Raw genomic sequence first — 22,140 nt, 5'->3', positions numbered from 1 at the left:
CCAGAAACCAGCTCAACGGCACTCTACTTGTGTTCTTTCCTGTCTCTGAGGCTGCTTCTCTGCTCTTCCCTGATGTATGAACTCCTGCTCTTCCTCTCTAGGCCCTTCTCATTGGCCAGCTGTCCTCATTTTCCACCTTCTGCCTCTCTCATCTCAGACGGCAGCCCTTCCCTACAGGACTCTTGATTTAGCAAATGCTTGATGATATCAGATTCATGCCCCCCCCCCAATTCCCTTCCCAACTGAATCCAACATTTCAGATGTATCTTGGTGAATATTTTTTCTGGATCCTAAGAGATTCCAAAAATGTTTGAAAAAAATCCCAAATTTTGAACCTCTCAGGTTCAGACAAAGCAGTTATTATGTGTGAAGCATCCTAGTGAAGCTGGGGGTGGTAGCAGTATTTACTGTGTCTTGTATCACATTAAAGGGGTGGACATTCGACTCTGATGGATGATGGACTTGTGCCTTTGACTCATATTCTGGCTATAAGCCTTATATAGTAACAGGTTTTCATCTCTGAATTATGCTCACTTTTTGCCTATTATTTAATGAGCCAACTTTGAATATATTTTTAAGTTTTGCTTATCCTTATTCAGGATTAAAATTTTGATATAGCTTTTTAAAACAAAAAAGAAAGAAACAGAAAGGAAGGAAGGAAGGAAGGAAGGAAGGAAGGAAGGAAGGAAGGAAGGAAGGAAGGAAGGAAGGAAGGAAAAGGAATAATTTCTGAGGCTAGGGTGTGACTCACTATGTGGTATGACTGTTCAATTTTCAATTTATCCAGTATTTGTTTATCAAATTCTTGCTTCAGGTCCCCTCTGAGTTTTCTCTCCTCTTCTTCCCTCCTCTCCACTTCTTTCTTCAACCCTCCTCCTCCATGTTGGGTGGCTATCCTTATACCCGCTGGTATTCTTTGGAGAAAGGACTGTGCACATATAAGACACAGGCTCATCAGATCACCTTTGCCCGTTGTTTACTGATATTGGGATCGAGTTGAGGAGAAGAGCATCTGCGCCCTTGCAGAGTCCAGAGAAAGCTTCTTAGTAAAGAAAAAGTGTTTAAAAACAGCAACTACAACAACAACAAACTCTGTAGATGGTAGAAAGTCATGAATGACTTCAGATTCTACGTGGTGTAACAGCTTTCTTTGTTACCTTGCTGCTTCTCTTGGCCTCGCCCAACCTGCCTCCCCGCTCTGTGGTCTCTGGGGGAACTGTGGTGTGAGTCATGGTAGGGAGAAAGGGCAATGATGAACATTTGGAACATTGGTCTGGAAATTTTGAAGGTTCAATGGTTACCCTGGTATCTCAATGCCCCAGTTTGTTCCTCTGCAAACACAGAGAGATCTTTTGGCTCCTGTAGGTTGTTGCTAGGCTTAAAGCGCTAGCAGTCACACGAAGCACGTAGAATAATGTCTGTTATGTACAAAACATACTTATATCAGTAACTGCTGAGAGAGGAGTAAAGAAGTTTGTTTCAGCCAGAAAACAAAACAAAATGAAATCTGGTGGTGGAGGAGGATTTTATTTAGATAACCAAGCATCCCTTCAACCCAAACAATTGTGTTGCAACAGTGAGTTTAGAAGGCCAAGTTTAAGAAGTAAATGTCCAGCCTGAAACTTTCTTCATATTTTCTGTCTCCAATTCCACATACTCAAACTAGTTGCAAGGAAATTTTAGTGAGAAGATAAACCATCATGCTTCTCTCTAACCCCATGCTACCAGTTCCTAGCTAAGCCTTAAAAGGCCCATCTTCACCTGTTTTTGTCATTTGATATTTCTTTGTCTTTACTTCTCCCATGCCTGGCAAATGGATCTAGCCCATGTTTAATAAAAAGAAACTTAATTTAATTTACCTAGGTGAAGATTTTACAACTAGACCATCAAATAGATTGTATAATGCAAATCCCTGTGTCCCTCACATCCTTTTTTAATAAATTGGAAATAATGTCTTTGGACTAACATTGTAGAACTGACTATGAATGCATTCTTTATAGAAGGTTAATGACTTCAAATGGCTTCTGAATTTTGTTGATGGCTTGGGCTAAAGTTCTATGACCAAAGACAAATGTTGGATATTTTTTCCTTTTTTATAACACTTACATTAGAAATATTCAAACCTGAATTAAAGAATATTATTATTATTATTGTATAATACTACAAATATGATTGGAAAATATTGATGTTTCACTCGGGAAATGTGTAGGCTGAAACACCAGGTTGTTTTCCTCCTTAGGGAGCAGAGTCAGCACTACTAGCTGGTAATTGTTTATGTGGCTACAGAAAACTTTGCATTTATTTCTTCTGAGTGATGCTATAACAAGATCGAAAAGTTATCTCTTCCATAGGTCTTCATGCAATTCAAGCTTAAATATAAATGATATAATGCACTAAAGCTTAAAATGTTAATTTATTGAAGTTTTTACTAGTTCATGTGTCATTTTTTAGAAGTATGTTTCCTTTAAAGGGTTTGTTAATATACACATGACTCATGGGTAGTCTATAATTTATACTGATTTCAAAAATGAAGGTAACCATCAATCCTGTGCCATTTTCTGTAAAACTCTTCTGAAACAAGGTTTCATTTAAAAACTTATTTTTAAGGTTTATTTATTCTATTTTACATGTATGAGTGTTTTGCCTTCCCATTTGTTTTGGCACCACCCCTGTATCTGGTGCCCACAAACATAAGAAGAAGGTATCAGGTCTTCTGAAACTCGAGTTATACATGGTTCTGAGCCACCATGTTCCCACCTGGGAACCAGACCCAGGTCTTCTGCAGGAACAAGAGCTCCTCACCTCTGAGCATGTCTCAAGGCCTTCTGAGGCAAGTTTCATGACAGTAATTTATTCTTCTCAGGAAGAAAAATACTAAAACTAGGATAGAATGGCTCAATAGCTTCATTCTCTTCTTCTAATCAGTTAGTCTAACCCATTGCCTTCAAGTCACATTGACGACTTAAACAGAGTTTTAGGATTTATTTTTGTTTTGTGAAAGTTGTTTTGGCATTTTCCCACTACCCACATGTTAACCACACCTTAACTGCCTAAGGTACCCTTTAAAATACGTCCATTATTCATTGTCTTGTCCTCCTTGTTTTTTTTTCCTGCCCCAGAGCTTGCACCTCCCCATCTTCCTGCTTTTCTTGCCCTGTAAAAATCCTCTCCCACATTTATAAAATCAGCCATCTTCCTGTTCTGCATGCCCACCTTGTTATCTAGCAAATAGGACCCTGCTTCACCCCCACCTCAGTGAGCTGGTTTTCTTCCAGTCAGTCATACTTGAAATCCCATTTCCTTCCTTCTCTTTCTTCCCCATCCCAAGTATTTATCAGGCTCTACGGAGATTTCACTTTTGCTAACAAGGTCTTTGTCATTCTTTCTCTATCCAAAGATCTGTGTGCTGTAGCTTTGGTCTCCACTTGGCTGTAGTGAGAGGTGTTGGAGATTTAAAAGGGAAGGTCATTGGAAGAAGGCCTTTCAAAAAATTAATGGTATTCTCATATAGTTAGTTCTCTTGAGAGTCTGTTGTTATGAGGTAAGGCCACACCCCTTATATGGCAACTTCTGAATGTAGTTGTATGCCTCTTTCCTTTCATGTTGTAGCATGACCAAAGGACCCTTGCCAGGAGCCAAATATATAGGACTTTTTGATATTGAATTTCAAGCTTCTCAAATTGGGAACTAAGGCAACCTGTTTTCTTCATAAGTATCCAGCTTCAAGTACTCTGTTATGGCAATAGAAACCAGACAGATTCACATCCCCCCCCATCCATGCTGCCTTCATGCTAGGTTATACCATCCCTACTGCATCCTACACTGGTATAAGACCCAGATAAACTGGTCTCTGGCTAAATTAATACATGGATATGTTGGTTTCAAGGGATTGCGTATTCTGCAACAGTACTGTGAGATTAATCTGTTTGCTCAGACTTAATACATACTGAACAAGGGAGCTATTTGTTATAAAAGAGGGGGGAGGGAGGAATGGAAAGAGAGAGAGAAGACAAAAGAGAGGAGGAGATGGGGAGGGAGAGAGAGAAGAAGAAGAGGAGGAGGAGGAAGAGGAAGAGGGAAGGAAGGATGAAAGGAAGGAAGGAAGGAGAAAGAGAGAGGAAGGAAGGAAGATAAAATCCATGCTTGTATGCTGGTTAGATTGTATTGTCAACTTAACACAATCTAGAACTACCTGGGGAGGAGGAACCTCAGCTACAGAATAATCTGTATCAGATTGGCCTGTGACCAGATCTGTGAATAACTATCTTAACTGATGATTGATGTGGGAAGGCCCAGCCACTGTGGTGGCATCATCCCTAAGTATTTTTATACAGTCTGGGCTATGAACAACAAACAAACAAAATGTAAGAAACAAAACAAATAAAAAAACTATCAGAGAGTAAGACAGAGCATGATTTAGTAAGCATTGTTCTTATTTCAAATTGCTTTTGATCATGGTATTTTTCACAACAGAAAGAAACTAGGGCAGACTGCCTGCAGCTCTCTGTACCTGTTTAAAGGCTCTCCTTGATTTTCCAGGTTCTCCATAAACAGTCACCCACTTCCCTGCTTTTAAATATTTTCTCATTTCTCCAATTTCTGCCATAAGCAGTTCTTTCCTTTCTCTCTGAAAACAGAGATCACCATCCTTCCTACATCCAGCTAGCAGGTCATCCTTAGTCTTTCCCAAAACTCCTTAATAATCTCCAATCTCAGTGTTGTATCTGCAGTTGGCTTACTCCAAAGTAATGAAAGAGTACCTCACCATTGTGTGCACAGAAATTATACTTTATATGGGACAATGCGGCCAGAAATTATTACACCATGTTCATTCATCAGGCCGGGCTTGCACATGGCCATGCCACACCCCTCCACCATGCCTGGCTTGCACATGGCCATGCCACACCCCTCCACCATGCCTGGCTTGCACATGGCCATGCCACACCCCTCCACCATGCCTGGCTTGCACATGGCCATGCCACACCCCTCCACCATTCCTGGCTTGCACATAGCCATGCCATGCTCTTCTACCGTTCGTGGCTTGCACAACACACACTCACATCCTTGCAGGGCTAATTAGAATGCTAAAGGCTGTAGGTGTTTAAAATGAACTTACACTGCAAGCAATCTTGGTTAAAACTTCAAAATTTTTATCCAGTTTTGTATTTTGCAAAAGTACACTCAACAACAAAGTGAGTTGATAATTTGAAGTATTAGAAATCAGGTGTTATTATTGGGAGCTTTGTAGCTTCCTGAGTGAAATGGATTTGCTGCGGGTCCCGAGAGCAACCAGTTCTGGCTCCATGCAGCAGGTCTCCAAAGGTGACTGGTCCCCTGGGCGTCCCTGGAGGCTAGCCATGTGGGTCGTGGGTGGGCAAGGAGCAGACAGATAGGCACACCATGCAGATGGGTTTGCTGCAAGCTGCCAGGGTCCCAAAAACAGCCAGTCCCAAGCAGGGACAGCGCACAAGACCACGCAGCAGATCTCCGAGAGAGAGAGAGAGAGAGAGAGAGAGAGAGAGAGAGGCTGCCTCTCTGAGAGGGGGCAGGAAGAGAGAAAGTGTGAGTCTGGGGCTACAAGCAGGAAGGAAGTGGGCATGGCTTGTCTCTTAAAGAGACAAAACAATTTTTACACTGACACACTAACTTGTGGGGTTTTCTTAAAATAATTTTAAAGAGCTCTTTTGTCTGAATAAATATTCTTTTGAGTAATTGAGGTGCACAACTCCATGACTAGAAAGTATTTTAGGAGATGTCTGTCACCTTGTTCTACTTCTTTAGAAAAAAATAATTTAAAGATTTTATTTTTATTTGTGTGTATGTGTTTCCTCCATCTTAATCACTGTGTGTATGTGTGTGTGTGATGGGTATGCGTGCCCATGTGCATGCACAAGTGCCTTTGGGAATCAGAAGATGGTGTCAGATCTCCTGGGCTGGAGTTACACACAGTTGTGAGTTGGCAGACACTGGTATTGGGAACTGAACGGGGGACCTCTCAAGAAAGAGACAAAGACTCTTAACCTCTGAACCCCTAATGTTCTACGTCTGTTCTTCGTTTTTCTGATTACTTTTTTTAAAAAGATAAAGTTTCTTTCTCCAAAATAGAAACAAACTAGAGTTGTAGCACAGCTCTTTGCCTGTTTTGCTCTAAGTTATTCTTTCCAGCACTCTGCTCCATGTTTCCAGGAAGCTGCAATTTTCAGTTCTCCCAGTAACATTACATTGATAGTCACCTCTAATGTGCAGCTGAAATACTAAAGCCAGTGAAGTAAAGGCTTCCCATGGTGACACAGTAAGTCTGGCTGGAAGCAGAGGTGACCCTTGTCTCCAGTTTCTGAGCTGGCACTGTGTTGCAAGTGGGTGCTGAACTTCACACTTGTTTCCAGTTTTCTGCAAGGCCCCACATTTTCCTCCACCCGATGAGCCAACTTGTGGACTTCTCTTCAGTGACCTTACCTACGCTCCAGATGTTAAACTAATGATGTGCTTGGTGCTGTGAGGTACAAGAGGAGGGAGGGAACCTGTTGCAAAGAGCTGGGGCAGCATTGCTCACTCCTGTTGGAGGCAAGTGCTTCTGCTCTCCTTCGGGCTGGGAAATGCTTCCCATGGCTGCTCTACTTGGAGGACATTGGTTCTTTGGGCATTAGAAAAAAAGGTATAAAATAAACAAGTAGTTTACCTTTCCTAAATCTTCCCCTAATCACACCACTACTTTCAGTGAGATTTGGTTATAGTGTATGTAAATAGTGAATCAGTGTTTGTCTCTGTTGGTGAATAGGAGAAATCTCATTCTCAAACCTCACGATAGGCTAAACGCAGGGTCAAGGTTGCTGGCTTTGCCATTTTTCAGAAATGTTTCTTGACTAATTGAGGTCTATCTACTTAAGACTATTTGAAAAAAAACATGGGGACATCCTAGAAAAACAAAATGATTATTATGGACCGGTTGCTATTTTAGCAGCAGCTGCAGCAGCAACAGAACACCATGCTGAGTCAGGGCCCTGATTCACTGTAGGGATCTAGTATCTTTGGTGAGTCAGGCTTGCATCTGAATGCTTGGAAGAGTGGGTTCACAAGCTGATAGTCTCCTAAGCTCAGGCTTATAAATGAGTTCGGTAAGAATGCACGAGGTAAGCTGGCTGAGCACAGATCAAAGGTAGGAAGTTGGTTGTGCCTGAGTGTGTGTGTGTGTGTGTGTGTGTGTGTGTGTGTGTTGCCTGCATGCATGTCTGCACATCACATATATGCCATGCCTTTGGAGGCCAGAAGAGGACATTGGGTCCCCTGGAACTGGAGTTCGAGGCAGTTGTGAGATGCAGTGTGGATGCTGGAAATCTGGAAGAGTTCCTAAATCTCCAGCCCAATGTCTGTACTTACCTACATTCCAAAAGTTAGTGTATTGTTTTTTCCTCATTGCTAGGACAAAACACCTGACAAAATCATCTTAAGGAAAGAAAGATGTGTTTTGATTCACAGTTTGAGGGTATCCACCATGGCTGAGAAGTTGTGGCGGCAGAAAGATGAAGCATGGGCCACAGACCATCCATCCACTGTCAGGCAGCAGACAGAAGCGAAGGCTGGACTTCTGCTTGCCTCCCTTTTTTTTTCAGTGGAGAACTCCATTCATAGGACATGTCAAAGGTTTGTCTCCTAGGTGCTTCTAGACCCTAAAGAGCTGACAATCAACATTAATCATCACATTTACCAACCTTTGTCCTCTTCCTAGATCTGTTGGAGTAGAAACTATGGATTTGTTCCTACTGAGAGTTTTCCTAGACTTCTTAAATGTTGATTGATGCTATATAAAAGATTCATCCATCAAGGATTATCTATTACCTCAATTTAAGTCTCTAGATTCTTTATGTTTTGCCTTCACAGGCATCTCTTACCTGAATGATGACAAACAAAGATATTGCCCCTGTATTAAGGTTATTTTGCAAACCTGAGGCAGAAACCAGCATCAGAAATTAGTGTTTCTTGTTGTCTTTCTCACCTTTAGAGTATTCAATCCAGACATGATAAGCATATGGAGGGGTAGGAAGGCATCGCCATACTGATCTGTTGGGGCGAGGCAATCAGCCTTTTCATAATCAAACCCACTAACGCATTAACATTGCATCCTTGAATGCATGCAACATAAGACTCATATCTACAGCTTTCTTTATACTGTTTGTTTTTCTTTTGCAGTTGTGGCTTCCTAAGCAGTTTTTGCAGTTTTAAAATTGATATCCTACCATGTTGTGCTATCCATGTTGATTAGCTATGAACACTGTCTCAATGGAGCTTGCTTTTATCTCCTTTCTTTGGACATTTCTCATGACTAGCCTTTGAAGTTACTATCCTGACTAGGAGTAATAGTGGGGAATGGGAAATAGAGGAGAACCTGAAAACCCAGTGGTCTGGAAGGCAGTATTACAACTGGAATTAGGCTCCTTCTTCAGGGTCTTCAATCTGTACAATTGTTTTTATATCAATATCAAGGATGGAGATACACAATTACAAGTACAAGGGTACAAAGCAGGATTTTGCTCTGGGGTTTATGCTGTAGACTTGCATTTAAATTGTAAATATAGAGATGATAGCTATTGGGAGGCTCCTTTTTTAAGAGCAGGAAGAAACAAAGTTGTCAATATTCTGAATAAAAATCCTGTATCAAGTATTTTCCTCCAGTTCTATTTTCTTTTTAATTTCACTTATTGAATGCTAATGCCACAAAGGTGACATTTGGCTTAAGGGACAAGGAGTAATCTTTTTCTTTATGGTAACTCAGTGACCCATTCATATGTTGTCCTTTTTGTAGAGTCACAGTGCATGTTCACAGGAAAAACCACATGGAGCAACGACATGAGGCCGTGTACAGAATTTAATGAGGAATGCCTGGTGGACAGCCTTGGAGGTATCAGTGTCATTGGACTCTAGTGCTCCATTCCTTTGCAATCCCAGAGGAATGTTGCTAGAAGAGAATATTACGTAGAATGAGACCGTCCTATCTTTTGTGACCAATATGTATTAAGAAACACATCTACTCTGCAAATACGAAGTGCTATCGTCTTGAAGAAGCAAGCAGCCGTTTACAACAGACCTGAGAACATGAGAATGTCTGTTAGTGGCAGAAGAGGCAAAAGATGGAAATTTTTTCAGCTCTTTGCCACCTGTTTTATATTAAGCTTCATGGTTTTCTGGGGCCCGATCAATAATCACATTGTGAACCATATGAAGTCCTACTCTTACAGATACCTCGTGAATAGATACGGCTTTGTGAACGATTCCCTGTCTCTCAAGCACAGCTCCGAGCAACCTCACTACCGATACTTGATCAACCACAAAGAAAAGTGTCAGTCCCAAGACGTCCTCCTCTTATTGTTCATAAAGACTGCCCCTGCAAACTATGGCCGACGCTCTGCAATCAGAAAAACATGGGGCAATGAGGATTATGTTCGGTCCCAGCTGAATGCCAACATCAAAATTCTGTTTGCCTTGGGGACTCCTGCTCCACCAAAGAGAGAAGAACTGCAAAGAAAACTGATTTGGGAAGATGAAAAGTACAAGGACATAATTCAGCAAGACTTTGTTGATTCCTTCTACAATCTTACATTAAAACTATTCCTTCAGTTCAGCTGGACAAACAGCTTTTGTCCACATGCCAAATTCCTGATGACGGCTGATGACGACATATTTATCCACATGCCAAACCTCATCCAATACCTTCAAGGGCTAGAGCAAATTGGTGTTCGAGACTTTTGGATTGGTCATGTTCATCGTGGCGGCCCTCCTGTTAGGGATAAAAGCAGCAAATACTATGTTCCCTATGAAATGTACCAGTGGCCAGCTTACCCTGACTATACAGCTGGGGCTGCCTATGTCATTTCCAGCGATGTGGCTGCCAAAGTCTATGAAGCATCACAGATGCTGAACTCCAGTCTGTACATAGATGATGTGTTCATGGGCCTGTGTGCCAATAAAGTGGGGATAGTGCCACAGGACCACATGTTTTTTTCTGGGGAAGGTAAGGCTCCTTATCATCCTTGCATCTATGAAAAGATGATGACATCTCATGGACACTTACAAGATCTGCAGGAGCTCTGGATGGAGGCCACAGATCCTAAAGTAAAGAACATCTCAGAAGGATTTTTTGGTCAAATATACTGCAGGTTAATTAAGATAGTTCTCTTCTGCAGATTGATTTACAGGAGTCCGTACCCTTGTAGGGCTGCATTTGCTTAACAGCACTTGAATACTCATATTCTCTGTCATTGAACTAAACTTGGAGGGGAAAAAAGTCTGCAAATATTTCTCTACAACCTAAGTAAAATGAACTGAAAGCAAAAAAAAAAAAAAAAATCATTTAAAATCCCAGGGAATTAAAATATTTCTTTGATTACAGAAACTATTCAATGCAACACCTAATTCATGGCTTAAATTCATTTCAAGGATTTCAGATTTTAAAAGATTTAGATCATGAGCAAAGGCAAAAGTAAAGCAAAATTCAAGTTCTCACTTGGAGCCACATGTGTCTTTGAGGTATGAAGAACAATTGGGATATCTTAGTATCAAAATAATGGTTGTGGGAAATGCCTAACAGATGTACAATGGAGCATTTCTAAGAAATTAATGTCTTTAGAACAAACATTTCAATTTATTTTTATTAAAGAGTACTTGGCGGAGGTGGGCAGATGGTATAGAAGAAAAGTATACCAAAGTGAAGAAAGTTCCATTCTAATAAGGACATAGAGGAAAATGTCTACAGTCTTGTTACGGTTGAATCACTTAAAACTGGCATTCCTATAAATATTTATCTAGACAGTTGTTGCACCATTTAAAATATACTTACATAGTTTTCTCTAATTTTTAATATAAAATTTGAGAAAGTCATCAGCTCTGCTCTCACCAGAATAGTCTAAAATTATCAAGCAGGAGTAGTTCTTGGCCCGTGAGAGCCCTCTCTAAAAAGAAATTGCTGTCAACTCCATTAAGCTGATTTTGATTTAATGAATTATGCCATGCATTTTAAAGAATTAAATATTGGCCTTTGCTTAAGGTTCTGAATACTGCTTACATAGAAGAATATAATAAGGAAAGAGACTTCAAGAAAAGATGGGGCTGGGGCTGTAACTCAGTACCCAACAAAAAAGGCAAAGTTACATAAAAAGACTCTTTTCCTTGTAACTTGCGATATGTTAGCTTGGAGTCCAAATCACAGCAGTGATTACTAGAAACAGTCCACCACCTACCAGCAAGGTCTCATAGGCCACAGATTTTGTTCCAAATTGACTTTTAATTTAAAAGTTTTTAATATGCTACCATGTCTAAATAATCCATTATTTGGCTAAATAACTATCAGTGATGATCTTTTAAGTATTTCAAACATGGAAACAGAGTAAGAGTGGTAGAGAAACTAGCCAAACGAGGCTAAAAGTTTTGATAAAGTTGCATATTATTTGTAACCAGCTGTTTGGCAGATCAAATAAATACGCTGATTTTACAAAGTAGGATGAAAAATGTGCTGTAATGTCAACAATGCACGAGCACAAAAAGGACTAAGTGACGTCCATGGATGGAGACATACAATGCAGGCCAAAACAATGACTTCAGCAAAAGCAAATGGCCCATTTAACAAACTTCAGACAGAGGCACATATTAGAGAACAGCTCAGTTATCATTAGGATGGTACTGGGGGAAAAAAAAGTAAAACAAGGAAAACAAAAACAAAATCTAAGAATTTCTCAGAATACACAACTAAATGATACCTGTGTTTTTGCAGGTAGATTTTTTTTAATGTTTACAGAAATCTTTGTGAATTTTTCTACTATGATATTTGAAGCTTGTTTACACTGCTTGGGTAATTTCTTACTAACCTCAAGATGTGGTGTTAAACATTCTTAAGATAGTTATTTTTAGGATAGATTCAGGGTTTTAGATTATTACAGTTCAGATTTTTCTGATCCATTTTTTTAAAAAAAAAAAAAACTAGGAAACAAAGGTGTTATTTGACAAGCAGTTTCATAGCTAACCAACACTCACCAGTTGGCCCTTTGATAACTGCTGGTTTTGGGTTTTATGTGCCCGAGTTTCAATTTTGAGCTTTGAAAAGTTGCCACCAGTTAGAAAACATAATTTCCTTGTGGCCACTGAGGTGGTCTTGTTTACACCCAGTACTTTATGAAGCAGTTATTTATTTGCTTGATTGAGCTCTCTTGAACAGTGTTCATCCTTTTTATTTTTGCTTAGAATAGAATAGAACCAGTTTGAAGCTAAAGGAATATGAAGGTACTTTGTGTCTTTTGGAGTTGTTAGATTATCCCACCAGTAGACCCAACGGCCTAAAAAGTGTGTAAACGGAATTATTCTAGCCTTTTAAAAAGGAAGAAAAACCTTGGTGCTGAAATGTGTGTTGTTTTCAAAATGAAAAATAAAATAGAAAAGGAAAACAAACTACTGGTCCCTTGAGTAAAAGAAAAACATGTCTATATACAGTATTATTGCTAAAAAAAACTTCTTAATTCTTGATTGGTTTGCATACATTATTCAGCTATTAATTTTATACCAAAATGTTCAATATTTATATTGCTTGAGTTTCAATCTTATATGGCAAAATAATTAGGAGGTCTAAAAAGTCTATGCTTTCCAATAAATTACTTAAAAACCATCAACAATGTGTATTTAGACTCCTGTGTGGGCATCATTTTGTACATAATCACCCTATTTTTGACACTGTCTTCTTTGTTTTCACATTGCTGCTCTGCTCAGTTTAGAGAATTTATTATGGAGCTGTAGGAGGAAGCCACTTGTTCGTCCCGGCTGTCTAGATCCAAAATAACCACACAGAAACTATATTAATTAAAACACAACTTGGCCCATTAGCTCTAGCTTCTTATTGGCTAACTCTTATATTAATTTAACCTATTCCTATTAATCTGTATATCACCACGTGGCAGTGGCTTACCGGCAAAGATTCGGCATGTCTGACTCTGGCAGCTCCATGGTTTCTTCCTTGACTCTGCCTTCTTCTTCACAGCATTCTGTTTTGTTTTCCCCACCTAGCTCTGTTCCCCTACAGCTCTGCTATAGGTCCGAAGTAGTTTCTTTATTCATTAATGGTATCCTGTGTGGGCATCATTTTGTATATAATCACCTTCTTTTTGACACTGTCCTCTTTGTTTTCACATTGCTGCTCTGCTCAGTTTAGAGAATTTATTATGAAGCTCCTTATCGAGGTCTACTTCTGTGCTTCTGGGGAAATGCTATTCCTTAATCATTTATTCAAAATGGCATGAAATAAAGAACATGCAGATAAGATGCCATTTTAAAAGGTTAGACTTCATTCATTGGCGGAGTAAAAGAAGAGTGGGGAAGTATCTGCATTACTCGGGTGTAGCAGAATTTTGTACTTGGAAGGTACTCAGGTACACCTGAGATGTCTGTACTTCATCACTTGGAAGAACTAGTTAACTTAAAGTAAATTTTTGCAGTTTACCTGGACATCATAGCTACAAAGAGAATATGCCCTGTGATCTCTGGATGTGCTAATTCTCCATTCTTCCAAGAAGGCTTTAGATGTCTTCCCTGCTATTTCTTCCAGTCAGTTATGTGTCTGTATCAGAACAAAATTTATTAGCTTCCATCACACTGTTCCTTTGCTCTGCACCTCAAATCCTGCTTCCTCTGTGGAACCTAAACTCTTCCACCTGGCTTTAGAAGCCCATGGATATATCCCTTGTAAGTTTACTTTGCTTACTGCTGACATCATCACAAATTCCTTTCTATCCCTTGGTGTTGCTGGGTTCCTTTGTCAAGAGCACTATCTCTGTTTTATGCATCTGAAGGGGAGTGCTCTAAAAAGCCCTGGTTATAAGAATCTGGAAGAGGTAAGTTTATGTTAATGACCCATACAAGGTCGCTGCAGACCTCATGTACTTTCCTCTCCCCCTGCCAGGACACAGGGAAAGTGTGACACACCTCCAGTCATTTCTGTCTGTCCCTCTTAACTAATCCCCATTTCCTGTAATAATCCATGTGTCCCTATACAGGTCATTGTCCAGCACCTGCCTTCTGGACCCACAGTCACACCTGTGACAACTGCTACTAATTGTCCCATTTTTCTTTCCTTAGCTATAATGTAAATTCTGACATAGAGATTCAGCATATCCAATTACATAGTAATATTATTCTGTCAACGTATTCACCTATGTAAAGATTATTCAGATCCCTTCCTGGGTACTTTCTGATGTCAGTATTTGCTTATAGTACTTAAAATGTGCACTTTATGCTTATTAATCTTTTATTAATTTTACAAATCGTAATATTTTACACTAAAACTTAGTGTATCTATAAAGTTAAGCACCAATAATTTTCTATCAGCTATTTGTCACAATTCAAATCTAGACTATCAAGTGTAAATAGAAAATTCATATCAAATAATATAGCTAAGACTGGAACACAATGTTATGCAAAATTATAATAAAATGCAAAAGCCTTGTAGATTCTTTAATCTCATAATGAATTTGACTAATTTTGCATTAACAGTGTTTTACATGAGCATAAACTTTTCCTTTGTCTTTCTTTGACAAATATGACTTAATGGACTACTATAATTTATTATGGTACAAAATTATATTATTGTATGTATATATACTATACAATAATTCATCAACTAACCTAAACACAAGTGTCAGGCAGGGTTACTACCGCAGTGATGAAACACCATGGCCAAAAACAAATGGGGAGGAAAAGGTTTACTTGGCCTACACTTCCACAGCACTGTTTATCATTGAAGGAAGTCAAGACAGAAACTCACTCAAACAGGGCAGGAACCTAGAGGCAGGAGGATGACTGCTTCTTACTGGCTTGTGCATCATGACTTGCTCAGCCTCCTTTCTTAAAGAATCCAGGATCACCAACCCAGGGATAGCACCACCCTCAATGTCCTGGGCCTTCCCCCATCTATCACTATTTAAGAATATGTTCTGCAGTACTGGCTTTGTGGGAGCCTAGCCTGTTTGGATGTTCACCTTCCTAGACCTGGATGGAGGGGGGAGGACCTTGGACTTCCCACAGGGCAGGGAACTCTGACTGCTCTTCAGACTGGAGAGGGAGGAGGAGAGGAATGGGGGGAGGGGAAGGGAAATGGGAGGCGGGGAGGAGGCAGAAACTTTTAATAAAAATAGATAGATAGATAGATAGATAGATAGATAGATAGATAGATAGATAGATAGATAAGAATATATTCTTCAGCCTTGCCTACAATCCAGTCTTATGAGGCATTTTCTCTGTTGAGGCTTCTTCCTCTCAAATGACTACAGCTTGTATCAAGTGGACATAAAACTATCCAGCATAGCATGTATCTGAAACTATGAAAGTAGATATGTTTCAAGATAGAAAAATTCTGTAAGGTAAATTCATTTATGGAAACAACAGAATAATACATCATTGCCAAGTGGTGCTCTTTGGAGGACATGACATTAACATTTTATGTTCAGAAATTCTCAAATTGGGCTATTCACTGTAACTCAAGGATTTTTTTTTTGCTTGTTTAATTTTTTGCTAGTTTAATTTACTATTTTTATATATGCATGTATGGTCTCTGTCATGTTTATATGTGTGTGGACGTGTGAGTGTGATCATGTCTGTGAGTGCTGGCATGCAGCACACATCAGATCAGAGGACTCCCTTAAGTGCTAGTACTCTTGCCTTCCTCAAAACTTGAGAGTGGGTCTTTTGTTCATTACTGCATAGAACAGTGCTGACTCACAAGTTTCTTGAATTTTCCAGTATCTGTCTTTAACTTTGCCTTAGACATTTCAGGAATTAGAGGTGTCCACCACAGCATCCAACATTACATGGGATGTAATATCCATATGTCCTCTTCATATATAGACAGCAAGAGCTTTGTTTACTGAGCATCAGGGATACATTTTACTACAATAGTTGAAAAAAAACAACACGTTTTTTGCTTGAATATAACTGACAGTGAATGAATATAAAATATTCTATTTTACTAAAGAAGCCATCTTTTGGAAGCTTGTTAAAATCCAATCATAGACCTTTGTGATAAAAATTATCTCAAACATTATATTAGTCCAGGTTCTCTAAAGGAAGTGGATAGAATGAATGTATATATATATATATATATGTACTTGCTAGGTTCACAGTCTCAGCAATTCCAGTCTCTCACTGAAGTCCTAGAGAATTTCTAAAGAGCTCCTAATCTTTAGTCTATTTAGAAATTCATAAGAAGTTGGTACTTATACTAGCAAAGGAAACCCTTGAAAATAATATCAATGAACTTGCCATGTAATGAAAACCAAGAGATTAAAAGGCAAAGTTATATCCATCCATGTCCTTTTCTGTGGGTTGCCACCATGTCTTAGTCACTCTTCTATTGCTCTAAAGAGACACCATGACCACAGCAACTCTTATAAAAGAAAGCATTTATTTGGGGATGGCTTACAGTTTCAAAGATTTAGTTCATTATCCTCATGGTAGAAAAAAATGACAGCATGCAGGTAGCTGAGAACTCTACATTCAAATACACAGGGAGTGGGAAGAAAGAGACTCTGAGCCTGTCACAGGTTCTTGAAACCCCAAAGCCCAACCCCAGTGACCTGCTTTCTCCAACAAGGCCACACTGCCTAATCCTTTCAAAGAATTATCAAGCATTCAAACCTATGAACCTATGGGGCCATTCTCATTCAAATCACACACCAGAGGGTATGGCCCAGGTTTAGGGTTGTATTCTGGGTTCAAATAATCTGATTAAGAAAATACCCACCTGAGATGGTGTAGGAGGTCCTTCTGTCTATATGTTGCTTTTATTGTTTAATGAATAAGAAACTGGCTTGGCCTATAGCACGGGATGAGAAAGTAGTAGTTAAAGAGATGCCATGGAGCCACTGCTGGAGATAGACATGCTAAAACTTTGCTGGTAGGCCATGACCTTGTGGTGATATACAGATTAATAGAAATGGGTTAAATTAGTATGTAAGAGACAATAAGAAGCTAGACCTAATGGGTAAAGCAGTAATTTAATTAATAGAGTTTCTGTGTGATTATTTCAGGGCTGAGCAGCCAGGAATGAACAAGTGGCCTCCTCCAACAAATTGGCGCCCAATGTGGGGAACAAACCCATGATCCTGAGATTAAGAATGTCATGCTCTTCCTATAAATTTGTGCCCACGTGGCCAACTAAAACCCACTTAAAAACCTGAGAGAGCTTAATTCTAGACACAAAAATATAGAGTTTAACACACCTTCTTGCTATTTACTGGTGGCATGCCACAGCTTCTTTAAGAGAGATTTTCCTGACTCAGCAGCAGAAAAAAAGCCACACCATTTTGAAATGCCGGCTTTCTGGGCAACCTCTGGCTCTTCCAAAAGACCGAATATTTAGATGGGGTTTTTGAGCAGCATACTGCAGCTTGCTTGATGGCAACTTAGACCAGCTGTGGGCCTGAAAGTGGGTCAGTATACGTGGTGCTCAGAGGCAGTGAGCAGCTCTGTCATGCTGGACTTGGTGGGGCAAGCAGAAAATGTTGTATTACTCCTAGCAATGATGCAGATTAAGTTTTTAAGAAGTGTTTAGCATTTTAAGAAGTACTCTTGGAAGTAAAGAATTATAGATACACAATAGGAAAGACTCAGACCTTTAAATGGGTCACAGTAGGCTTGGGAGAGAGAAGAAAAAAGAGTATAGAGAGTCATACAGAGTACTGATAGTCATAGATTAAAAAGGAGTAAAGAAAAATAAGCCCCGTAAAAATGGAAAATTCAGAGACTCTGGATTATGTATATTATTGTGTTATCTTTTAATTTTTTATTATGAATAAACTAAGTACAGACAGACATTTCATTGTATGAGCTGCTAAGCTAAACTAACATGTATATTATAAAGGTATCATGACTTCCAAATTTGGGTCTAAGAATATGTTGTCTTGGAAAAGAGGTTCTTCTCTTGTTTCCACATAGGATGAGAATCTGTGGATTGTTTCCAGACTGGTGTAGTTTGACTAACCAAGACCTCCTGAAAAGTCACCTTAAACACCCCTCAAAATAATTAATTTGCCCAAAAACAGCAGGAAGAAGTTTGGACAGAACTATGCCCATATTCTCAAATATTGCCTATAAATGTTTTTTTTACATTTGCAGGGAGATATGCTATAGAGATTTACATTGGTATGGATCTTGGTTTATTGATACAAATTTAAGGTCAATTTTGTTATACTATGTATATGCATTTCTGATCTTGATTAAGGTATTGTGATTGTCCAGCTCATTTAAAAATATAATATATAATTAAGAAACATCGGGTAATAGATAATCATCTATAATAGTCAAGCTAGTTAGATTTTCTAGATATACAGAGATGTATTCTTCAAACCTTTCAAAAACTACAGAATATGGCATTTAAAATGTTTAAGAGTTTAGGACTTTTCATGACAATGAGACACATCTGCTCCTTGCAGCACCAATCTCTTTCAAGAGGATGATGGACATTGAATAGGCTCCTTATGGAGTTGGTTGACCATTTTGGAAGAAACTGCTCTTGCCAGAACTGCTTGATAAACTGTACATGCAGGACCCAGAGAGAAATGACTGCTGAACTTGCCTAAAGGTGAAACAATCCTTCGGAGTTTCTGTTTCATGAAAGAGTATGCTAGACATTCTGCAGGACACAGAAGAAAGTGACTGAAATTTCCTTCTTCACTAAAAATTCTGATGGATACTATGAGCCTGTTGGCCAAAGATGGATGCTCCAACAATACAGAAGAACTTTGGGTGACTATCTAGTAGCAAGATGTCTCTGTCAATTTTAGAGTTTTGGAAGTTGCTTACAATGCACTTCATGTTTACTTAGGTAATATTATATCCTTCTGGAGTCTTTGATGGAGTTGAAGAATTTATAGTTATAGTTATCCTTAGTTATGATAAAAGACAAAGTAAATATGAATATTGTAACTATAATTCTTGCTTGATAACTGTTTTGTTATATGTAATTTTACTATGTTAAAGTTAAAAGCTTCCTTTTTGTTTAAACAGAAAAGAGGAAATGGTGTAGGAGTTCCTTCCACTTGTGTGTTGCTTTCATTGGTTAAAGAATAAAGAAACTACCTTGACCTAGTTGATATGGCAGAACTTGGGTAGGTGGGGAAGACAGAACTGAATCCTGGGAGGAAGAAAGGTGAAGGCGGAGAGAGCAGCCATAGAGCCGCCAGAGTCAGACATGCTGAATTTTTCCCCATAAGCCACTGCAAGAAATGGCAGGTAAAGATATTGACTGTCTAGGGATCAGGTCATTGTGTTTGGTTTTTAAATCCCTCCTCTGATGCAGTTTCCTTTGATGAGCATTTACTATAGCAGTACCAGGAGTGTGTCCTGCTATGACTGACCTAACCATGCTGTTTCTGGAGGGCTGAGGAGGGCTTGGAAACTTGCTGCAAGAAAAATGGTTGAATGCTGTAAGCAGAGCTTACTGGGCTGTCTTAGTCGGAACTTGGAAGGCAGTGCTGAGAGCAACAGAGATGGTGTAAGCCCCACTGAGTTTGGTAGGAAACAATACATTAGGAACTGGGTGAAAGACGGTTTTTATGATATTTTGGCAAAGAATATGGTTGGTTTTTGCTCCTGTTTGAAGAATTTGTCTAAAGCTAAATTTTAAAGTAATGGACTGAATTCTTTGGCTTAGAAGAGTTCATGACAGCCTAATATTGACTTTGTTACATGATTATAGGTTATTATATGATTACAGGTCTACAACAACAAAAAAAAGAGCAAATGAGATGGAAAGAAATACAAAATGCACCATTTACAGAGAAAGGACACTGTTGGCAGCAGCCAACGTTTGTAAGAAGATAAAGAGATTAAGGGAAACCTGTGGTAAAATACAGGAAAGGACACCCTCAGGCAAGATCCCAGCCAGGTAACATTCCAACCTTGCTGCTCCAAGAAAGGCACAACCAACAGCTGTTGCAAATGTGACTCAAGGAGCCAGGGGCCATCCCAAGATGGCCACCATACTTGGCAGTGACATCTACATCGTGCTGACTTTAGAGTCACAAAGAATACATGAGTAAAAGAGTTGGGGAATCTTCATGCATAGTTTCAGAGATCTGCTGAGGCCAAATGTGTGGCAGGAACATTCCTACCTGGATTCCCTGAAAGGTCCTATCTGTAGGAGTCTGGTTTGAATTAGAGACCCCAAGATGTAAGAAATGCCAGAGCTATGGGTTATCTGTCAAGGAGTGGCATACACAGAACCAGTCCAAGAGAAAAATGTATGTTGCAGGCAGCAAAGCTGAAAGGACACAGTCATCTAATCCCCTTTATATCCACATGGAGTCACACATAGGATTTGATATTTGCTCTGCTGGGGTTTGGTCTTGCTTTGGTCAAGTATTTCCTTACTATACTCTCATTTCTCCCCTTTGCAATGCTAATGTATATTCTGTGCTCTGATCTATTAGAAATATGTAATTTGGTTTTTGATTTTACAGTGAGTTACAGCTAAGAGATTTCCTGGATACTCAGAAAAGATTTTGTACTTTTAAACAGTTATGAAATGGGCAGGAGCCTACGGAAGACAGAAAGTAGAATGTAGCAGTTTGGATGAGAATGACCCATGGGTGCAGATGTTTGAATATTTAGTCCCCAGTGGGTGACATTGTTTGGGAGGGTTAATTGGTGGAGCCTTAATTGTAGGAAGTATGTCATTGGAGACAGACTTTGAAAGTTTAAAGAAACAGCAGAAACTGTTTCAAGTTCACTTTCTGTTTCCTGCTTGAAGTTAAAGATGTTCTAGCCACCGTGTGGCCCTTTCTGCTGTCATACTTCCCCACTGTGACTGATGGTGGATGGACTCTTCATCTTCTGGAGCCAGAGCACAAACGAGTCCTCTCTCCCATAAATCACCTTGGTGATGATTTCTCAGCAACAGAAAAGCAAACTTATACAGAAGTCAAACAGCTACTAAAGGTGACTACCACTAGAATCAACTTATGATAGGGATTTTGTGTAGATAGGAAGCTTTGTGTTTTTTTTAATGGCTTTTTTTAATGGTCTTTACCTTCTCAGCATATGCCTTCTGAGTTGCTTACAACTCACATACCATTCACCAAAAATAGCACTAAATATATGCAAATTATATATCTTGGGAATAAGAACCTTTAAAAATATTAAAAAAACAATAATCCATTTAACATTAATATTAGTTCTGGGATTCTAATTTTTAGCCTTGAAGAGTATAGCATGTTCCTGATTTTGTTTTATCTTTATATAAACTATATTTATGGTTTTTTAATTCTTTAAAAATTTTACACATGTATGAAGCATATTTTGACCACCCTCACTGCTCTCATCCAGATCCCACAGCCCCAACTCTATGTCCTTTAAGTTTTATAACTAATAATCCATTGAATCCAATCAGTGCTGTTCATATGCTTATGGATATAGGACCATTCTGTGGGGCACGGGCAACCCATCAGCAGCCACCCCCAAAGTCAAATGATTTTTACTCAGTAGCCATCAGCCTCCCTATAGCTAGCTGCTCAGGACCCCATCAACACTGAAATTTTGATTGGTGTGTGTTCATGTGTGCTATGAGCCCATGTGTGTTCAAGAAGACAGAATTTCACAGGTTTTTACACTGATGTACAGGCTTCATCATTCAGGAGATGCTCTCTTGGACTTGCAGAAATGCCTCGGCACAGACTCAGGTATGTCATCCTGTGGAGCTGCTGGTGGTGGTGATGATACCTGCCAGACAGGTGGGATGGGGACCAGAAAGGGACTTCTCTCTCCATCAAGCTTAACATACTAAGATCCTCTTGGGTGAAGTATGGGGCTGTTTTCAAAAGAGTCTTCAGGAAAAATAGCTACCATGTATACCAATGATTGTATTAAGATTCACAAGAATTACTTGTGTTCGAATACAGTGACTTTCACAATAGCCCACAAGGCACACAAATAGCCTCCCACCACTCCCCTCCCTATGCCACCCAGCTCTGGCTCCCTTGAATCACAATACTGTAGCTGAGGTAGATCTTGTATTTTTGCTACTTTTGATCCTCCTGCCTCAGTCTCCCAAATTTCAGATTTTAGATATAGATTAGACCTCAGGCCTGTCATCAGGCTTACCTGTTTAATTTTCAA

At 39.4% G+C, this 22,140-nt stretch overlaps 1 protein-coding gene across 1 annotated transcript; it reads left to right on the top strand.

Annotated features, from left to right (window-relative positions):
* Nucleotides 1-8,895: 8,895 nt before the first annotated feature.
* Nucleotides 8,896-10,290, top strand: B3gnt5 (UDP-GlcNAc:betaGal beta-1,3-N-acetylglucosaminyltransferase 5). Its single transcript, XM_057765664.1, has one exon. It carries the CDS (start codon nt 9,091-9,093, stop codon nt 10,222-10,224), a length of 1,134 nt encoding a protein of 377 aa, XP_057621647.1. The 5' UTR covers nt 8,896-9,090; the 3' UTR covers nt 10,225-10,290.
* Nucleotides 10,291-22,140: the final 11,850 nt, after the last annotated feature.

The sequence above is a fragment of the Chionomys nivalis genome, chromosome 3 (genome assembly GCF_950005125.1).
Source record: "Chionomys nivalis chromosome 3, mChiNiv1.1, whole genome shotgun sequence".
Taxonomy (NCBI): domain Eukaryota; kingdom Metazoa; phylum Chordata; class Mammalia; order Rodentia; family Cricetidae; genus Chionomys; species Chionomys nivalis.
This window is presented reverse-complemented; position numbering and strand designations above follow the sequence as displayed.